The following is a 23029-nucleotide window of genomic DNA, read 5'->3' on the forward strand; positions in this document are numbered from 1 at the left end:
TTCACAAGTGGCAAGTGACTCCAACGACTGTCGTTAGAAAACAATAGGGCACTAACGAAGTCGAAACCAACTTCCCACCAACGACTGTCACTCCAACGACTGTCATTGGCACTTGGAGCACAAAAGGGAACCAGTGACATCATCACCCTTGTGAAACGCCCACACAAGAGGTTAAATAGTGAGTCTCCACACCAGATAGTTGGACCAGTCCCAGCCTGGTCAGCTGCGTACATGAACTGATGAAGCCTCTTGGATGAGAGGTGAAACGTCTTCCTAGACAAATAACTAAGTCCAGTTGCTTTCGATTTAACCTCCTTTGAAATACTATGACCTGGACAAATGAGAATATGCACCGGCTTAAGCTCTCACATTAGTTTCACATCTTTCCATCAGCTTTCAGATCCTGGAACAAAGACACAAGAAAAGACTGGATTGATTCTTTGGTTAAAACAGTTTTATTGATGATGTGAAGCACACGTTAACACACGTATCAGTCAATCATCTCTATTGATTATTATCATGATAATACACTTTGATTAAAGCTCAAAGACCTTGAACAAGATTTGAACAACAACATTTGATTTGAAAAACACATCAATGTAAATGTGATTCTAAGTTTTTTTCATTAATACAATGGAAATAAAATAACTTATGCAAATGGAAGATTAACAACAACACACAACAACATCAACACAAATATCCAACAAACATTCAGAGCTCAGAGAAGTTTCTATTTTCATGTGGAGAAATGTGAGTTTAGGTAAAGAAACATCATCATGAGCAGTGATCTCCTCCACGGCTCCAGCTCCACCTCAACAAACTCAAACATCAACACAACAAGAAATGACAAGAGGTCAAAGTCCCGTCCACAATGTTTGATTGACAGGTGATCTCTGTGCAGTGCAGAGACACAACAGCAATGAGCTTTTAGCAACAAACATGGAGACTAAAGAAAGTGATTAACTAAAATACAGATTTTAACCAACTGCACCTTCAATGATCTTTGTCTTTTTGGGTTTACACAACTCTACTGTGTCTTCAAACCAGTGAAGATAAAATCCAACATGTAGAGGCTGAGTGAATGTGGTCTGGACTCTGTGGAGGAGAGTCATGGTTTCAGAGACGCTGTAGAAGGACAGAATACCTGCTCTGTGATCCAAGTACACTCCTACTCTGGAGGGATCAAGAGGACCTGAGACTGGAGTCTTAATCTTGTTGAACCAAAATGTGAAACTGTCGTTGTCACATTGTAACGACCAAGATTTGTCATTGAATCCAAATGAACTTTCTCTCCCTGCTCTGCTGATATTCTTGTATGCGACTGCTACATCAATAACTCTTCCGAACCACTCCACCTCCCAGTAACAACGTCCAGTCAGACTCTCTCTACTCAGGACCTGAGACCATTCAGTGAATCTGTCTGGGTGACTAGGATAAGACTGAGCTTGACTCATATATGTTACTGCCTTGTTTCCCTTAGATAATAACAGATCTGTGTGTACTGTGTTTGGATCCAGTGTGATTTCCTGTGAATATCTTAAGAAGTCAGCTCTGGTCCTGGGCTCTGGTGGTTCAGCAAAGTAGTGATCAGCAGGAGCAGCTTGGAGTCCAGTCTTCTTCAGCTCCTCCACTAAAGCTGCTGCTAACATGGTGTTTTTCACCAGGTCAGGTCTTGGTGTGAAGTTCTGCCTGCACTGAGGACAGCTGTAGATTTCCCCCCCATCCTCTCCATCCCAGTGGGTTTTGATACAGCTGAAGCAGTAGCTGTGTCCACAGGGAATAGTCACTGGATCCTTCAGTAGATCCAGACAGATGCAACAGCAGAATTTCTCTCGATCCAGCTGATTTCCTTGCTGCGCCATTTCACCTCCCGAGAGTCTCTGTCCAACAGTTTGACGTTCTCTAAACTGAAGCAGTCTCTGTCTCTGAAAGAAAACAGATCTCTGCTGCTTCAGCTGCTGCAGTGAGTCAGACTCATCGTCTCCTACAGTTCACTACATGTTGTCTCCACCCGTCCTCATACTTACAGATCTGTGATGGGAGGGAACCAGGAAATATGTTGACAGGGTGGAGCTTGATGAGAGTTAGAGCAGGAAGAGAGGGAGGTGTCTTTCAATCGTTACAACATGAGGTTCAGTTTGTGAGAGACAGAGTGTGTTAACTGTTTACTGTCCTTTGACGACATGTTGACAGGTGGACCTTGATCCATGACACACGGTGCCAGATAGGGTGTGTTATCTCCCAGTTCAATTTATGATCCAAGTGAAACAGTTTTGGAGCAGTTCACAGCAGCAGATTATTCATTCATTCATCATTATTCATTCATTATTATTTATGTTTCTTAGTGTTTTCAACAAAGGTCATGGAGTTTTACAGAATAATAGTAGTAATACACGTTGTGTTACATTTTATCTCTGATCTGATTCCCCAGGCCTGGAAATGAGCTGAGACCAAACCAACCATGTAATCAACTGTTCACCTGTCGTATAAGGAAATCATCTACTTGTTAAACTGCACTGCACTGTGGACTTAGATCACATGAACTTGTGTTTTACCTCTTTCCATCCTCCAGTTTTGTGTTTACTGCAACACGTCCACGGGAGGAAACTCCTCCAGAGGTTCAGTCTTCCTACAGAGACAAGACTGGTCCTCTGTCCAACACTGAGAAAGAAGAGCTGCTGTGCTGAACTCAGCTGCTTCATGTAGCCCTTGCTAAAATATTGAGGACATTCAATTTATTCTGATGGCAGGACATAAATAATTAGCTTTTTTTTATTTATTTTTTATTATTTTATTATTATTTATTGTGTTTAAATGTTTAAAAATACATCTAACACAAAATTGTTTTAAAATGTAGGCCTATATGTGTTATTATTTGTCATTCAAATTCATATAGTTTGTCACCTGTATGTGTCAGCATGTGTTCTTTAGACTCATTTGTATTTTCATTCGTCAATCAATGTTTTCTTTGATTTCATTGGCCAATATGCTAAAGCTCCAGTGGCCTCAGCCAATCCTGTAACAGTCTGAGGTAAAGGGGCGGGACTCAGCGCGGAGCTGCGTGTCCATGGTGACGGAGCGAAAAAAGGAGAGATGAGCTATCGCTGCCGAGTTTATGTTGAAGTTCGTAGGAGATGAGAAGTTCTCATTTTCATGAGTGACGACCAGTTACCTGAAGTGTGGAGCTGTTGTGACCTACGAGGAGGTAATTATGAGCCTGTGAGTTGTTTTGAAATCTCTGACTGAGTGTTACAATGTAAAACGACTGGTATTGCTAATCGCGGTTAGCCGTTAGCATTTAAGTTAGCCAAGTGATTGTTTGCTTAGCTCATACTCTGCTTGGGTTTTATCTAATGCAAGCTATCATAGCTAAATTGGCATGAAACGGTACAGAGAGATTATCTGTTAACCAACAAGACTGCAGAAATAACCTGTCATGGTTACCTTGAAGTCCATGGATGTGGTTTATTCAAATCATTGTTAGCTAGCGATGTTGTCAGTGTACTACAACAGTTTATTACCCAGTGATACAGGTGTGTGTTTTATAACGAAAAAAAAAAAAAAAACTAAAGGGGAGAAAAATAAACATGGTCTATCATCCTCTCAAGATGGAGGATCTCGTTACCGATCGGCACAAGCCTAGTCACAGACACTCGGAGCATTTTAATCCTATCAGTTAACGTTTTAACAAGCATCGGTTATCGGTTAAAAACAACAATGTGCATCCGTCCATACAGCTATGAGACAGACAATGTTCAGGACTCTTACACAAAACTTGGTTGCTCTGAGAACTGAGTCAGAGACAAGGGAAGAGGACGGACATGTATGAAGTCTGGGTCATTGTGAACAAGGAGAACAACTGCATCCTGACAAAGAACTGCACCTGCATGGCTGCTGGGTATGTATGTAATTTAAAATAATATCACATTAATTAATCTTAATCACTAGCTTTCCATTTGTAACCTTGTCTTCAGTCACTGTTATTGTAATAAACATTGCACAACTCATTTGCTGCAATTATACAGCTGTGCATGCGGGCATGTCTAGCTTCATCACCATTCAGACTAATGTGTCTAATACATTACATTGCTCGTAATAAATCTCCAATGTACTATTTTCCTTTCTTGTTTGCCTTGAAAGGGGTGCGAGTTGACGTTATTCTACAAAACTTGCATGTTTTGTTATTTTTATCAAAACGGTTAGTGCAACCAACAACACAACAAAACATGATCGCGGCTGCTGCTCTCTTTCTGCAGCTGACATGTGCAGTCGAGCATCGTCGGGGCTACAGTGACGTAGACTGATAATCTCTCTATCTGGACTTGGTATTTAACTGAGTTATCTAATTCAGGAGGAGGAGACAGAGCTGCTGCTGCTTCATCCAGTCGACGGCCTTCACTCATTCCCCTCAACTTTCCCTTTGAACTGCATGGAGCCGTGAGTACTGACATAATATACAAAATATTACTATAACTATTACTATAACAACACAATCCACATAATTGTAATATCAAATTTTAGATTAACCTAACCATCAGGTCAGTTGTCTGCCATGCATCACAAGTCACTGATGAAACACACTGCATTATGTTGTAAATATGGAGTCAAGGCAGACTGTTTTATTATGATCAACATTCAATACTGACGATTAAGTACATGAAGAAGATGAAAAAAATAACATTCACAGACAATACTTCTGAACAAACTGATTCATGATTATTACAACCAACTATACTCAAATCCCTTTCTGCCCTGATTTTGTGAGACTGTTTAACTTATGTAAATAATTAAAACTGTAATAACACAGCCAGTCAAAAAACAAAACAAAACAAAAAACGGGCCGAGGCTGGCTGGTAAATGGCCTGCCAACTCTGAGATCGGAGGAAAAATTCAATAATATTCTAATACAGTGTTTTGCATCATTAATGCATTTTCTCACAGTCATTGAACAATCACTGATATATACTGGTGTCTTTGGAGGAAAACGTCTCTGATTAGTTTCACATTTCTAGATGCTGAAAAAAGACAAACTCAAACATCAACACAACAAGAAATGACAAGAGGTCAAAGTCCCGCCCACAATGTTTGATTGACCGGTGATCTCTGTGCAGTGCAGAGACACAACAGCAATGAGCTTTTAGCAACAAACATGAAGAGTAAAGAAAGTGATTGTTAGGGTCCGGGCAGCGCAGCTGCCAGGACACTATTGTATTCCTAGGAATTCTTCTTCTTCTTCTTCTTCTTCTTCTTCTTCTTCTTCTTCTTCTTCTTCTTCTTCTTCTTCTTCTTCTTCTTCTTCTTCCAAGGAAGTCATACTTCCCATGGGTGAAAACTCACCAAACTTCACAGAAACATCCGACCCCATGCCAGATTCACTCAACTCCAAGGACATGTGCCCCCCCCCTCCTAGGGGGGGCACAATAAGCGTTTAAATTTAAAAACTTTAAAAATTCCTACCAAACCAACGGTAGATGCTACAGTGTTGAAACTTCACCACAATGTAGCCTCAATACTGCTGAAACTTTTGTCCACTTAAACTCATTACAAATTATGAAGTCCATCACTCTGTTTTTTTCAATAACTGTAAAACTTTTAAAATGTATCTCCTCCCACAATTTTTGCTCAATTGTCACCAAACTTGCTACAGAGCATCTCCAGACCGTCCTCCACAAAACTTGTTTCTCGGATTTTTGATTAAGCAAAAATTGAGCCTACAGTGCATGAAAACGTTTGACTGTAAACAGTACTGTAAACAGTACTGTAAACATATACCATCAAATTCTTGATAAATACATTTTCAATCTTTCTGAAAAAAAATGACAATATTCTGGAGTCATGGTTGATGAAGTTTGGCAAATATCAGAATTTTATCTCAAAAACTGAATTTTTGAGAACATTTTGAATTCTGCTCTCATGGGAACAACTGCAGTCAATGTGAGAGTGGAATTTATAAACATCATATTTTCTCTTATGAAGCAAAACACTTATCATTAAAAACAAATCACCAACATTTCCATGTTGTCAAGATGCAATTTATGTATTATCAGATTTTTGTTTAAATGACTGAATTTCTGAAATTTTGACCATTTCATCACAACAGCTGCCCGGGCACTGACTCACCTGAGTGGATAAATGAAGCTACACAGCAGGTCTCACTACCAGCTAATTAGCTCAGCGAGTTAGGAGCTGGTTCTTGGTGTCAGAGATTGTGAGTTCGAGACCCAGCAAGGGAGATGATGATGATGACAGATCAAGATGTCAGATGTTCTCAAGCTGTTTTGCTGTCTAAATGCAATTTATGTATTAACAGATTTTTGTTTAGATAATAGAATTTCTGACTTTTCAAAATCTGCCGTGACAACAGCTGCCCGGGCATTGACTCCCTGAGTGGATAAATGAAGCTACACAGCAGGTCTCCCTACCAGCCAATTAGCTCAGCGAGTTAGGAGCTGGTTCTTGGTGTCAGAGGTTGTGAGTTCGAGACCCAGCAAGGGCGATGATGATGATGATGATGATGATGACAGATCAAAATGTCAATTGTCCTCAACACGAAATACAAGACAATTTATTGTCCTAATGGTGGCATCACAGCAAGCCTCTACATTTAAAAATCCAAATAGCTTGGACTGGACCATGTGCGAAGGCTCCTAACAGCTTAGACTCATAGTAGATGTTTTACAAATACATATCATTATTTTACCTCAAAAACTGATTTTTCTTTTTACTGTGGTTTCAAATCTGCCTACATGACAGTCAGTGAATGGCTTACTCAATTTGTGAAGCCACTGTTGAATGCCACTTGTCAATTAGCTCAGTGCGATAGACAATGGTCTTTGGTTCCCGAGGTTGTGGGTTCAATGCTCAACTGATGCAAATTTAAGGACATTATAAGGTCAACTGTCCTGTCTTCCTATTCTCCTGTTTGTTGCTCAGAATTGCCTAAATTTGCCCAAAAGTAGCCCGGACCCGACCCATCGCTGCGCAGCAGCTATAATTATCATTATATTTACACATCAGTGTAAATGTGAGATATCTTTGTTTCCTCAGTGAGAATAAACCTCAGTGATAAAAGACGTTCTGATTTCTAGAGATAGGAACTAATCAATAACTTTTAAAACAAGATGATTGATCTCATTATTTCCAGATCTAAGCTCTCTCATTAGTTTCACATTTCTACATCAGCTTTGAATCAGATCCTGGAAAAAAGACACAAGAAAACGTATAATTGATTCTTTGGTTTAACACATGTAATCATCTCTTTATTGATTATTATCATCACACATCAATGTAGGTAGGTAGTAGTAGGTAACGTTTTTTTATTTAAACGTGGTGTCTTGCACCATAGGTGCCCAGCCCCCCATGCATGCATGCTCACACATCTACATATCTTTATACAATACATATCCACACATGCACACACATACACACACACACACACACACACACACACACACACACACACACACACACACACACACACACACACACACACACACACACACACACACACACACACACACACACACACACACACACACACACACACACACACACACACACACACACACACACACACACACGTGCATGTGATTCTAGGTTTTTTCATTACACAATGAAAATAAAATAGCCCATGCAATGGAAGATAAACAACAACACAAACACATCAACACAAATATCCAACAAACATTTAGAGCTCAGAGAAGTTTCTATTTTCATGTGGAGAAATGTGAGTTTAGGTAAAGAAACATCATCATGAGCAGTGATCTCCTCCACGGCTCCAGCTCCACCTCAACAAACTCAAACATCAACACAACAAGAAATGACAAGAGGTCAAAGTCCCGCCCACAATGTTTGATTGACAGGTGATCTCTGTGCAGTGCAGAGACACAACAGCAATGAGCTTTTAGCTACAAACATGGAGACTAAAGAAAGTGATGAACTAAAATACAGATTTTAACCAACTGCACCTTCAATGATCTTTGTCTATTTGAGTTTACACAACTCTGCTGTGGATCCAGTATAAAGATAAAATCCAGCATGTAGAGGCTGAGTGAATGTGGTCTGGACTCTGTGGAGGAGAGTCATGGTTTCAGAGACACTGTAGAAGGACATAATACCTGCAGTGTGATCCAGGTACACTCCTACTCTGGAGGACTGAGGACCTGAGACTGGAGTCTGGATGTTGTTGAAATAAAATTCATAACTGTTGTTGTAACAAACTAACGCCCAAGATTTATCACTCCCTCCAAACCAACTTTTTCTGCTGATATTCTTGTATGCGACTGCTACATCAACTCTACTTCCACTCCACTCCACCTCCCAGTAACAACGTCCAGTCAGACTCTCTCTACTCAGGACCTGAATATATGTAGTGAATCTGTCTGGGTGACGAGAATAAGACTGATCTTTACCTCGTGTTACTTTTCTGTTTCCCTCAGATAATAACAGACATGTGTCTGCTGTGTTTGGATCCAGTGTGATTTCCTGTGAATATCTTAAGAAGTCTGCTCTGGTCCTGGGCTCTGGTGGTGACAGTAAAACATCCACTTCAGTCACAGTCAGTGAGATGTTTGTCCATGCGTCTCTCAGAAGGTCCTGTAGTTTATCTCTGAGCTCTGACACAGCTGCTGTCACATCCTCAAAGTGTCTGAGAGGACGGATATTGATGCTGGATGAGTGTGTAGATGGACTGAGTGCTGACAGTGAGGGGTAGTTGTGTAGAAACTGGGTGTGATCCTCTGTGTGTGACAGCAGCTTCAGCTCAGCGTCTTTCCTCTTCAGCTCAGTGATCTCCTGCTCCAGCTTCTTCTGAAGCTCTTTGACTCCACTCACTTGAGTTTCCTGCTGGGATCTGATCTGCTGCTTCAGCTCAGAGCTTCTTTTCTCCATGAGACGGATCAGCTGAGTGAAGATCTTCTCACTGTCCTCCACTGCTTTATCAGCAGAGCCATTGATGGCCTCCACCTCCTGTTGAAGCACCTTCACATCTTTCTCTGTGTCCTGGATTCTCTGCTGGATTTTTTGGCGACTCAGCTCCAGCTCTCTCTGCCTCTCAGTCCTTTCTGCTGCAGCTGAGACTGTGTCGTGGCCTTTATGTTCATCCACAGAGCAGAGATAACAGATACACTGCTGATCAGTGCGGCAGAACATCTTCATCACCTCATCATGACGAGAGCAGATGTTCTCCTGGAGCTTCTTGGAGGGCTCCACCAGCTTGTGTTTCTTCAACTGAGCTACATCATGATGAGGCTGTAGGTGTTTCTCACAATAAGAGACCAGACATTGCAGACAGGACTTGACAGCTTTGAGTTTCCTCCCAGTGCAGACATCACAGGCCACATCTTCAGGTCCAGCATAGCAGTGATCAGCAGGAGCAGCGTGGAGTCCAGTCTTCTTCAGCTCCTCCACTAAATCTGCTAACATGGTGTTTTTCACCAGGTCAGGTCTTGGTGTGAAGTTCTTCCTACACTGAGGACAGCTGTAGATTTTCTTCCCATCCTCTCCATCCCAGTGGGTTTTAATACAGTTGAAGCAGTAGCTGTGTCCACAGGGAATAGTCACTGGATCCTTCAGTAGATCCAGACAGATGGAACAGCAGAATTTCTCTTGATCCAGCTGATTTCCTTGCTGCGCCATTTCACCGCCCGAGAGTCTCTGTCCAACAGTTTCACTTTCTCTGAACAGAAACAGTCTCTGTCTCTGAAGGAAAACTGATCTCTGTTGCTTCACTTGCTGCAGTGAGTCAGATTCATCATCTGCTACAGGTCACTACATGTTGTCTTCACCCATCCTCATACTTACAGATCTGTAAAGGGAGGGAACCAGGAAATATGTTGACAGGGTGGAGCTTGAAGAGAGTTGAAGCAGGAAGAGAGGGAGGTGTCTTTAAGTCGTTACAACATGAGGATCAGTTTGTGAGAGACAGAGTGTGTTAACTGTTATCTGTCCTTTACAACCTGCAGTAAGAACTATGAGCCAGGTCAAAGAGTTTCAGTGATATTATTGACATTATACAACATGTACAGCAAAGTAAAAGAAAAACAGAACAGAGGGAGGAGAGTGTTCTTTATTTGATGTCCAGTTATTTGTATAATCTTTATTGCATGTTTAGCTGCAGACAGGCTGCTGTTACAGTAGAATGAGATGATTCACTCAGCTTCAAGATGCTTAAGGTGCAAATCAAAAAACCAACAAACAACAACAAAAATATTTGACTTCCAGTGCTGTAAATATACTTCCTGCTTTGTTTTGATGGTCTGGATCCTGGGACACGTTTTGTGAGTGTGAACCATGAAGTGCATTTCGGATCTGGTCTGATGTGGACTTGGTGGGAACTGAATCCCATCATCAGCATTGAACTCCCTGTGATGTGGCGCCACCTACAGCACAGCAGAGGTGTTGATCTGTTCACAGATGCATCACATGTAACTAGCTCATATTGAACGATCCTGATTTCCCCACACTAATCAATCAATAATTGGGTTTCTGCAGTTTTCACTAGTTAGAGGATGATGGAGATACAAAGTCATTTTTCTCTGTTTCCACTCTGATGTGAAATTCAATCAGACACTGGATGTAAAATGTTTCTGTTTAAATATATTTACATGTCAAACTGAGATTTCCATGCAAAGGTTGATAACATGCTGCACGTCATGGTTAAATGAATGTCCCTCAACTACACAAGTGTTTTATGAACAAAACAAATTACAAGGAAAACTGTAAAAGAAAAAAAAATACAAAAAATAATGTTTCCTACTCTCTGATCTTCATTGTCAACTATCCAACCTGCAGTATAGTGTTTTAAACATTAACAAAGATCTGATTGACTGGTGATTATCATTCTGGTTGATGTGTGTGGAATTCTGGGTAATGTAGTTGGATGAATGATGCAGCATCACAGTGAATGTTAGGTTTTTTGTGACGATTATAATTCTGGGAGATTTTGTTTGAGGTTCAGCTTCAATACGGAACATTTTCACTGATCACATGATTTTAACCGTCTGTTAAACATTAATCAGCAACATCAGTGTTTTATTATAAAGTACAATGTAGTTGGAATAAGGTATAAGGTCATTGTAAGTGTACAAACAGATAACAATTGGTCAAGTCAGGTGGACTTTTGATATTATGTACGAATAACATATTATATGAATTACACTCAAAGTAGGGTGAAGAATTGATTTTTAACCAAAGCCTTGAGGTGTGGCTGAAGCTTTGACAGAGTTTAATCAAGAGGACGATGAGTCAATCAAAGATCAGACTCATATTCTGATAAACACATAAATAAATACTTGAAATGCCCTTGTGTGCATGTAGCTGAGCTGTGGTTCTATAAACCATTTATTAAGTGTGGAAACAGACGTAAAACAGACAGGGGCCTCATTTATCAAAGAGGGTGTAAAACTGCTACTAAATATTTGCGTACGGCGAAAAGACGAAAATGGCGTACACCCTAAATATTTACACCTTTTTCAGATCAATCAAACTGTGCGTACGCACAACTCTCCGCAATAAATCACACAGGACTCAAGAATGGTGCACACGTGAACACACCTCTTACTCCACCCCCGGAACGCCTATATTCAACTATATATGGTCAGCAGGTGCATATTTAATTAGCCATGTGCTCTCTGTGGCGCAGCAACTTTTGTGACAACAAAGTGACAACGGAGACAACCGGCGGAGGACGGGGGAAAGAAGCGGAACTTCCGCTTCTCCGAAAGCAGATACACGGGCAATAAATCAGTCAGAAAAATGATCTTGCATTTTAATAAGCTACAATAAAAACAAAAACCTCCCAAATCTCAACAAAGGGAGCAGAAAGAAGAAGAATCTTATGTAATCTGCCCGTTTATCCCAGAAAATCTTTTTTTTTTTTTTTTTTTCTTTTTACCTAGATGTTAAAACAATGTAGGAAGCAGGACGATAGTTACCATTACTTTGCAGGCCTTCCCACTACACAGTTACAGCTCTACAGCTCTACTGGACTCGGTTTAGGTCATTTTCCATTAGGCTACAGCTGAGTCCTTCACAGTTCCTCATCAGAGCCGCGTTGTCTCACTCTTTATTCTCTCGTCAGCTCCAAACACACGTGCACCTCGTTAACTCAGGTGACAGAATAATAACAGTCTCAGTAGCTGCAGATCAGTTTGCGCTGCTGCCGATGTGTTTTTAAACTTGGATGGTTTGATCCTTGTCGGACGTCACACATAGCCTAATCAAAAAATAAAAATCCACAATGCGCTCTGTTTATCAATTAACATAAAGCCTAGTGTTATTATAGAGCGGGTTGGATTGCCAGCATCAACGGTCCACCACTACCACAATTACTTTAAAAAATCCTACTGTGCTCTTCTAAATGTACTCCGCTCCTCTCTCCCTCTCACATTGCAGTTCTCTGACTCAGCAACGGTGTCGCCAATTCCTCCTCTTCCTCAAAAAAGGCGTACGCCAGGGTCAAAATGGGTGTAAATGTCCGCACTTTTCCCCGTCAGGTTTTGGCTTGATAGATCCCAAATTTGGCGGAGAAAAGTGCGTACGCACAAAACGGGGGGAAAATGGCGTAAAAAAAGGTGTATCCACAATGATAAATGAGGCCCCTGGTCTCTCTCTAATGTAGCTTGTTTTATTAATAAATTACTCAATTCAAGTTTTAATATTTCCTGACTGATTGAGACAAAAGACACATTCATGATTCATTTTAGAAAAATACCCTGACTCCAAAGATGGAAACTTATCAATAACTTTTAAAATAAGATGATTAATCTCATATTTCCAGATCTAAGCTCTCACATTAGTTTCACATTTCTCCATCAGCTTTGAATCAGACCCTGAAACAAAGACACAGGAAAAGATTGGATTGATTATTTGGTTAAAACAGTTTTATTGATGATGTGAATTCAGTTTGTTCACACATTGATCAGTAAAGTCTGTTCAATGACTCATGTTCAGTGATGTCGTGAACACATGTAGCAATCAATCATCTCTTCATTGATTATTATCATGATATTTACACTTTGATTAAAGCTCATAAACCTTATTAGTGAGTGGATTTGAACAACAATGTTTGATTTGACAAACACATCAATGTAAAAGTGATTCTAGGTTTTTTCATCATACAAAATAGCCCATGCAATGGAAGATGAACAACAGCACACATAAACACATCAACACAAATACCCAACAAACATTCAGAGCTCAGAGAAGTTTCTATTTTCATGTGGAGAAATGTGAGTTTAGGTAAAGAAACATCATCATGAGCAGTGATCTCCTCCACGGCTCCAGCTCCACCTCAACAAACTCAAACATCAACAGAACAAGAAATGACAAGAGGTCAAAGTCCCGCCCACAATTATGTTTGATTGACAGGTGATCTCTGTGCAGTGCAGAGACACAACAGCAATGAGCTTTTAGCAACAAACATGGAGACTAAAGAAAGTGATGAAGTAAAATACAGATTTTAACCAACTGCACCTTCAATGATCTTTGACTATTTGAGTTTAAAAAACTCTACTGTGGATCCAGAACTAAGCCAAAGTCCAGCATGTAGAGGCTGAGTGAATGTGGTCTGGACTCTGTGGAGGAGAGTCATGGTTTCAGAGACGCTGTAGAAGGACAGAATACCTGCTCTGTGATCCAGGTACACTCCTATTCTGGAGGACTGAGGACCTGAGACTGGTGTCTCAATGTTGTTGAAATAAAATTTATAACTGTCGTTGTAACAAACTAACGCCCAAGATTTATCACTACCTCCAAACCAACTTTTTCTGCTGATATTCTTGTATGCGACTGCTACATCAACTCTTACTCCTCTCCTCTCCACCTCCCAGTAACAACGTCCAGTCAGACTCTCTCTACTCAGGACCTGAGGACATGTAATGAATCTGTCTGGGTGACTAGAATAAGACTGATCCTCACCTCGTGTTACTTTTCTGTTTCCCTCAGATAATAACAGACGTATATCTGCTGTGTTTGGATCCAGTGTGATTTCCTGTGAATATCTTAAGAAGTCAGCTCTGGTCCTGGGCTCTGGTGGTGACAGTAAAACATCCACTTCAGTCACTGTCAGTGAGATGTTTGTCCATGTGTCTCTCAGAAGGTCCTGTAGTTTATCTCTGAGCTGTGACACAGCTGCTGTCACATCCTCAAAGTGTCTGAGAGGACGGATATTGATGCTGGATGAGTGTGTAGATGGACTGAGTGCTGACAGTGAGGGGTAGTTGTGTAGAAACTGGGTGTGATCCTCTGTGTGTGACAGCAGCTTCAGCTCAGCGTCTTTCCTCTTCAGCTCAGTGATCTCCTGCTCCAGCTTCTTCTGAAGCTCTTTGACTCCACTCACTTGAGTTTCCTGCTGGGATCTGATCTGCTGCTTCAGCTCAGAGCTTCTTTTCTCCATGAGACGGATCAGCTGAGTGAAGATCTTCTCACTGTCCTCCACTGCTTTATCAGCAGAGCCATTGATGGCCTCCACCTCCTGTTGAAGCACCTTCACACCTTTCTCTGTGTCCTGGATTCTCTGCTGGATTTGTTGTCGACTCAGCTCCAGCTCTCTCTGCCTCTCAGTCCTTTCTGCTGCAGCTGAGACTGTGTCGTGGCCTTTATGTTCATCCAGAAGGCAGACAAGACAAATACACTTCTGATCAGTGCGACAGAAAACCCTCAACACCTCATCATGATGAGGGCAGATGTTCTCCTGGAGCTTCTTGGAGGGCTCCACCAGCTTGTGTTTCTTTAATGGAGCTGCTTCATAATGAGGCTGCAGGTGTTTCTCACAATAGGAGGCCGGACACGTCAAACAGGACTTGACAGCTTTGAGTTTCCTCCCAGTGCAGACATCACAGGCCACATCTTCAGGTCCAGCATAGCAGTGATCAGCAGGAGCAGCTTGGAGTCCAGTCTTCTTCAGCTCCTCCACTAAATCTGCTAACATGGTGCTTTTCACCAGGTCAGGTCTTGGTGCGAAGTTCTTCCTACACTGAGGACAGCTGTGGATTTTCTTCCCATCCTCTTCATCCCAGTGGGTTTTGATACAGCTGAAGCAGTAGCTGTGTCCACAGGGAATAGTCACTGGATCCTTCAGTAGATCCAGACAGATGGAACAGCAGAATTTCTCTTGATCCAGCTGATTTCCTTGCTGCGCCATTTCACCTACCGAGAGTTTCTGTCCAACACTTTCACTTTCTCTGAATAGAAACGGTCTCTGTCTCTGAAGGAAAACAGATCTCTGCTGCTTCAGCTGCTGCAGTGAGTCAGACTCATCATCTCCTACTGGTCACTACATGTTGTCTCCACCCGTCCTCATACTTACAGATCTGTGAAGGGAGGGAACCAGGAAATATGATGACAGGGTGGAGCTTGAAGAGAGTTGGAGCAGGAAGAGAGGGAGGTGTCTTTCAGTCGTTGCAACATGAGGTTCAGTTTGTGAGAGACAGAGTGTGTTAACTGTTTACTGTCCTTTGACGACATGTTGACTTGTTGACCTCTCCACCTGATCAGGTGGACCTTGATCCATGACACACGGTGCCAGATAGGGTGTGTTATCTCCCAGTTCAATTTATGATCCAAGTGAAACAGTTTTGGAGCAGCTCACAGCAGCAGATTATTCATTCATTCATCATTATTCATTCATTATTATTTATGTTTCTTAGTGTTTTCAACGAAGGTCATGGAGTTTTACAGAATAATAGTAGTAATAGACGTTGTGTTACATTTTATCTCTGATCTGATTCCCCAGGCCTGGAAATGAGCTGAGACCAAACCAACCATGTAATCAACTGTTCACCTGTCATATAAATAAATTATCTACTATTTAAACTGCACTGTCAGCGTGGACTTGGATCACATGAACTTGTGTTTTACCTCTTTCCATCCTCCAGTTGTGTGTTTACTGCAACACGTCCACGGGAGGAAACTCCTCCTGAGGTTCAGTCTTCCTACAGAGACAAGACTGGTCCTCTGTCCAACACTGAGGATGAAGAGCTGCTGTGCTGAACTCAGCTGCTTCATGTAGCCCTTGCTAAAATATTGAGGACATTCAATTTATTCTGATGGCAGGACATAAATAATTAGCTTTTTTTATTTATTTTTTATTATTTTATTATTATTTATTGTGTTTAAATGTTTAAAAATACATCTAACACAAAGTTGTTTTAAAATGTAGGCCTATATGTGTTATTATTTGTCATTCAAATTCATATAGTTTGTCACCTGTATGGGTCAGCATGTGTTCTTTAGACTCATTTGTATTTTCATTCGTCAATCAATGTTTTCTTTGATTTCATTGGCCAATCCTGTAACAGTCTGAGGTAAAGGGGTGGGACTTAACGCAGAGCTGCGTGTCCATGGTGACGGAGCGAAAAAAGGAGAGATGAGCTATCACTGCCGAGTTTATGTTGAAGTTCGTAGGAGATAAGAAGTTCTGATTTTCATGAATGACGACCAGTTACCTGAAGTGTGGAGCTGTTGCGACCTACGAGGAGGTAATTATGAGTCTGTGAGTTGTTTTGAAATCTGTGACTAAGTGTTACAATGTAAAACGGACTGGTATTGCTAATCGCGGTTAGCCGTTAGCATTTAGCCAAGTGATTGTTTTCTTAGCTCATAGCCTACTCTGCTCGGGTTTTATCAAACGCAAACTATCATAGCTAAATTGGCATGAAATGTAGAGAGATTATCTGTTAACCAACACGACTGCAGAAATAACCTGTCATGGTTACCTTGAAGTTTACTCCATGGATGTGGTTTATTCAAATCAGTGTTTGCTAACGATGTTGTCAGCGTACTACAACAGTTTATTACCTAGTGATACAGGTGTGTGTTTTATAACGAACAAAAAAAAATAAAGAGAAGAAAATTAAACATGGTCGATCATCCTCTCAGAGTGGAGGATCGGGTTACCGATCGGCACAAGCCTAGTCACAGACACCCGGAGCATTTTAATCCTATCAATTAACATTTTAACGAGTGTCGGTTATTGGTTAAAAACAACAATGTGCATCCGTCCATACAGCTATGAAACAGACAGTCATGTTCAGGACTCTTACACGATTACTAAACTTCATGGCTCTGAGGACTGAGCTGCTGCGTAGTGAAAGACAAGGGAAGAGGACGGACATGTATGAAGTCTGGGTCATTGTGAACAAGGAGAACAACTGCATCCTGACCAAGAACTGCACCTGCATGGCTGCTGGGTATGTATATGTAATTTAAAATAATATCACGTTAGTTAATCATAGCTAGCTTTCCATTACTTTGTAACCTCGTCTTCAGTCACTGTTGTTATTGTAATAAACATTGCACAACTCATTTGCTGCAATTATACAGCTGTGCATGCGTGCATATATAGCTTCATCACCATTCAGACTAATGTGTCTAATACATTATATTGCTCGTAATAAATCTCCGATATACTATTTTCCTTTCTTGTTTGCCTTGAAAGGGGTGCGAGTTGACGTTATTCTACAAAACTTGCATGTTTTGTTATTTTTATCAAAACGATTAGTGCAACCAACAACACAACAATACATGATCGCAGTGTTCTCTTTCTGCAGCTGACATGTGCAGTCGAACATCATCGGGGTTACAGTGACGTAGACTGATAATCTCTCTATCTGGACTTGGTATTTAACTGAGTTATCTAATTCAGGAGGAGGAGACAGAGCTGCTGCTGCTTCATCCAGTTGACGGCCTTCACTCATTCCCCTCAACTTTCCCTTTGAACTGCATGGAGCCGTGAGTACTGACATAATATACAAAATATTACTATAACTATTACTATAACAACACAATCCACATAATTGTAATATCAAATTTTAGATTAACCTAACCATCAGGTCAGTTGTCTGCCACGCACCACAAGTCACTGATGAAACACACTGCATTATGTTGTAAATATGGAGTCAAGGCAGACTGTTTTAATATGATCAACATTCAATACTGACGATTAAGTACATGACGAAGATGAAGAAAATAACATTCACAGACAATACTTCTGAACAAATCGATTAATGATTATTACAAACAACTATACTCAAATTCCTTTCTGTCCTGATTTTGTGAGACTGAAACTTTAATAACACAGCCAGTCAAAAAACAAAACAAAACAAAAAACGGGACGAGGCTGGCTGGTAAATGGCTTGCAAACTCTGAGATCAAAGGAGAAATTCAATTTTTTTTTTTTTTTTTTTTACCTTTATTTAACCAGGCATAATCAATTAAGAACAATATTTACAATGATGGCCTGACAAGAGGCATAAGCAATATATTCAATAATATTCTAATACAGTGTTTTTGGTCATTAATGCATTTTCTCACAATCATTGAACGATCACTGATATATACTCGTGTCTCTGGAGGAAAACGTCTCTGATTAGTTTCACATTTCTACCTCCTGACAAAAAGACAAACTCAAACATCAACACAACAAGAAATGACAAGAGGTCAAAGTCCCGCCCATAATGTTTGATTGACAGGTGATCTCTGTGCAGTGCAGAGACACAACAGCAATGAGCTTTTAGCAACAAACATGGAGAGTAAAGAAAGTGATTGTTATCATTATATTTACACATCAGTGTAAATGTGAGATATCTTTGTTTCCTCAGTGAGAATAAACCTCAGTGATAAAAGACGTTCTGATTTCTAGAGATAGGAACTAATCAATAACTTTTAAAACAAGATGTTTGATCTCATTATTTCCAGATCTAAGCTCTCTCATTAGTTTCACATTTCTACATCAGATTTGAATCAGATCCTGGAAAAAAGACACAAGAAAACGTATAATTGATTCTTTGGTTTAACACATGTAATCATCTCTTCATTGATTATTATCATGATATTTACACTCTGATTAAAGCTCAAAGACCTTATTAGTGAGTGGATTTGAACAACAATGTTTGATCTGACAAACACATCAATGTAAATGTGATTCTAGGTTTTTTCATTACACAATGAAAATAAAATAGCCCATGCAATGGAAGATAAACAACAACACAAACACATCAACACAAATATCCAACAAACATTTAGAGCTCAGAGAAGTTTCTATTTTCATGTGGAGAAATGTGAGTTTAGGTAAAGAAACATCATCATGAGCAGTGATCTCCTCCACAGCTCCAGCTCCACCTCAACAAACTCAAACATCAACACAAGAAATGACAAGAGGTCAAAGTCCCGCCCACAATGTTTGATTGACAGGTGATCTCTGTGCAGTGCAGAGACACAACAGCAATGAGCTTTTAGCAACAAACATGGAGACTAAAGAAAGTGATGAACTAAAATACAGATTTTAACCAAATGCACCTTCAATGATCTTTGTCTATTTGAGTTTACACAACTCTACTGTGGATCCAGAACTAAGCCAAACTCCAGCATGTAGAGGCTGAGTGAATGTGGTCTGGACTCTGCAGAGGAGAGTCATGGTTTCAGAGACACTGTAGAAGGACAGAATACCTGCTCTGTGATCCAGGTTCACTCCTACTCTGGAGGTCTGAGGACCTGAGACTGGAGTCTCGATGTTGTTGAACCAAAATACATATCTGTCGTTGTAACATACTATCATCCAAGATTTGTCACTACCTCCAAACATTTCTCTGCTGATATGCTTGTATGCAACCGCTATACACACTACTCCTCTCTTCTCCACCTCCCAGTAACAACGTCCAGTCAGACTCTCTCTACTCAGGACCTGAGAATATGAAGTGAATCTGTCTGGGTGACTAGGATAAGACTGATCTTTACCCATATGTGTTACTTTTCTGTTTCCCTCAGATAATAACAGTTCTCTATGTGCTGTGTTTGGATCCAGTGTGATTTCCTGTGAATATCTTAAGAAGTCAGCTCTGGTCCTGGGCTCTGGTGGTGACAGTAAAACATCCACTCGAGTCACTGTCAGTGAGATGTTTGTCCATGTGTCTCTCAGAAGGTCCTGTAGTTTATCTCTGAGCTCTGACACAGCTGCTGTCACATCCTCAAAGTGTCTGAGAGGACGGATATTGATGCTGGATGAGTGTGTAGATGGACTGAGTGCTGACAGTGAGGGGTAGTTGTGTAGAAACTGGGTGTGATCCTCTGTGTGTGACAGCAGCTTCAGCTCAGCGTCTTTCCTCTTCAGCTCAGTGATCTCCTGCTCCAGCTTCTTCTGAAGCTCTTTGACTCCACTCACTTGAGTTTCCTGCTGGGATCTGATCTGCTGCTTCAGCTCAGAGCTTCTTTTCTCCATGAGACGGATCAGCTGAGTGAAGATCTTCTCACTGTCCTCCACTGCTTTATCAGCAGAGCCATTGATGGCCTCCACCTCCTGTTGAAGCACCTTCACATCTTTCTCTGTGTCCTGGATTCTCTGCTGGATTTTTTGTCGACTCAGCTCCAGCTCTCTCTGCCTCTCAGTCCTTTCTGCTGCAGCTGAGACTGTGTCGTGGCCTTTATGTTCATCCAGATGGCAGAGATGACAGATACACTTCTGATCAGTGCGGCAGGACATCTTTATCTCCTCATTATGACGAGAGCAGATGTTTTCCTGGAGCTTCTTGGAGGGCTCCACCAGCTTGTGTTTCTTCAATGGAGCTGCTTCATAATGAGGCTGCAGGTGTTTCTCACAGTAGGAGGCTGGACACGTCAAACAGGACTTGACAGCTTTGAGTTTCCTCCCAGTGCAGACATCACAGGCCACATCTTCAGGTCCAGCATAGCAGTGATCAGCAGGAGCAGCTTGGAGTCCAGTCTTCTTCAGCTCCTCCACTAAATCTGCTAACATGGTGTTTTTCACCAGGTCAGGTCTTGGTGTGAAGTTCTTCCTACACTGAGGACAGCTGTAGATTTTCTTCCCATCCTCTTCATCCCAGTGGGTTTTAATACAGTTGAAGCAGTAGCTGTGTCCACAGGGAATAGTCACTGGATCCTTCAGTAGATCCAGACAGATGGAACAGCAGAATCTCTCTTGATCCAGCTGATGTCCTTTCTGCGCCATTTCAACTCCCGAGAGTCTCTGACCAACAGTTTCTCTGAACAGAAACAGTCTCTGTCTCTGAAGGAAAACTTATCTCTGCTGCTTCAGCTGCTGAAGTGACTCAGACTTATCTTCTCCTACTGGTCACCATATCCACCCATCCACCCGATCAGGTGAACCTTGATACATGACACACTGTGATAGATGGGTTGTGATATCTCTCATTTACAAGTCACAGTTAAATTTATGACCAAAGAGAAACAGCTTCATACTTTCACCGTGTGACCTTTGACCTCTGATCTGATTCCTCCGGCCTGGAGACAAGCTGAGACCTAACCAACCATGTGATCAACTGTTGATCAACCTGTCATATAAGGAAATCATCTACTTGTTAAACTGCACTGTCAGCGGGGACTTGGATCACATGAACTTCTTTCCAACCTCCAGTTGTGTGTTTACTGCAACACGTCTACGGTAGTGATGCGCGGGTCGGGTTTTTTTCCAACCCCGCGGATCCCACATCTATGAAGTAATTTGACCCACCCCAGCCCGCCCCGCACCACCGCATCTATTTTCACAACCCGCCCCACCGCCATTAAACGTCAGACAGCGGGCTTTTTACTTTGAAAGGGCAGACAGAGGCGCTGTGTTGCCGGTAGCTTGTCAGTGTGGAGCTTGTGAGGAGTGGGAGAATCAGTCCTCCCTCACTCCACAGTGCAGCGAGTGCAGCAGTCTCTCACTCTCCCCGGTCTGCTTTCTGCTCTCATTGAAACCAACCCCGCTCTGCTGATGCACCCAGCCGCCGTCTCACCTGGTTCCCTCACACCTTCACCGGCTTTCCCGTCAACATCAGCACGCCCTCTGATAACACACTCTGGACTTCATCATCAGTTTTTTTAATGTAATGTAATGTAATGTAATTAATGTACTATTTCCTTTCTCGTTTGCCTTGAAAGGGGTGCGAGTTGACATTATTCTATAAAACTTGCACGTTTTGTGATTTTTTTATCCAAACGGTTAGTGCAACCAACAACACAACAATACATGATCGCGGTGCTCTCTTTCTGCAGCTGACATGCGCAGTCGAACATCATCGGGGTTACAGTGACGTAGACTGATAATCTCTGTATCTGGACTTGGTATTTAACTGAGTTATCTAATTCAGGAGGAGGAGACAGAGCTGCTGCTGCTGCTGCTGCTGCTGCTGCTGCTGCTGCTGCTGCATCCAGTTGACGGCCTTCACTCATTCCCCTCAACTTTCCCTTTGAACTGCATGGAGCCGTGAGTACTGACATAATATACAAAATATTACTATAACTATTGCTATAACAACACAATCCACATAATTGTAATATCAAACAAGTCACTGATGAAACACACTGCATTATGTTGTTAATATGGAGTCAAGGCAGACTGTTTTATTATGATCAACATTCAATACTGACGATTAAGTACATGAAGAAGATGAAGAAAATAACATTCACAGACAATACTTCTGAACAAATCGATTAATGATTATTACAAACAACTATACTCAAATTCCTTTCTGTCCTGATTTTGTGAGACTGAAACTTTAATAACACAGCCAGTCAAAAAACAAAACAAAACAAAAAACGGGACGAGGCTGGCTGGTAAATGGCCGGCCAACTCTGAGATCAGAAGAGAAATTACATTTTTTTTTTTTTTTACCTTTATTTAACCAGGCGAAATCAATTAAGAACAATATTTACAATGATGGCCTGACAAGAGGCATAAGCAATATATGGCATAAGCAATATATTCAATAATATTCTAATACAGTGTTTTTGGTCATTAATGCATTTTCTCACAATCATTGAACGATCACTGATATATATAGTGGTGTCTTTTGAGGAAAACGTCTCCGATTAGTTTCACATTTCTAGATCCTGAAAAAAAGTCAAACATCAACACAACAAGAAATGACAAGAGGTCAAAGTCCCGCCCACAATGTTTGATTGACAGGTGATCTCTGTGCAGTGCAGAGACAAAACAGCAATGAGCTTTTAGCAACAAACATCGAGACTAAAGAAAGTGATGAACTAAAATACAGATTTTAACCAACTGCAC

The 23029-nt window shown here is 41.2% G+C and overlaps 2 protein-coding genes across 2 annotated transcripts; both read right to left on the minus strand.

The window, feature by feature from the left end:
* Positions 1-947: 947 nt before the first annotated feature.
* On the minus strand, positions 948-9641 carry LOC311001042 (tripartite motif-containing protein 16-like). Its single transcript, XM_083992001.1, has 2 exons — positions 8359-9641; positions 948-1397 (listed from the first exon to the last, which is right to left on the minus strand). Exons 1-2 carry the CDS (start codon positions 9634-9636, stop codon positions 978-980), a joined length of 1698 nt encoding a protein of 565 aa, XP_083848127.1. The 5' UTR covers positions 9637-9641; the 3' UTR covers positions 948-977.
* Positions 9642-13489: 3848 nt separating this feature from the next.
* LOC311000076 (uncharacterized protein) lies at positions 13490-20962 on the minus strand (the record flags this gene model as incomplete). Its single annotated transcript, XM_083990710.1, has 2 exons — positions 13490-15147; positions 19327-20962. 2 exons carry the CDS (start codon positions 20960-20962, stop codon positions 13490-13492), a joined length of 3294 nt encoding a protein of 1097 aa, XP_083846836.1.
* Between the last annotated feature and the right edge of the window lie 2067 nt (positions 20963-23029).

This window comes from Trachurus trachurus (genome assembly GCF_905171665.1).
Source record: "Trachurus trachurus genome assembly, chromosome: 17".
Lineage (NCBI taxonomy): Eukaryota > Metazoa > Chordata > Actinopteri > Carangiformes > Carangidae > Trachurus > Trachurus trachurus.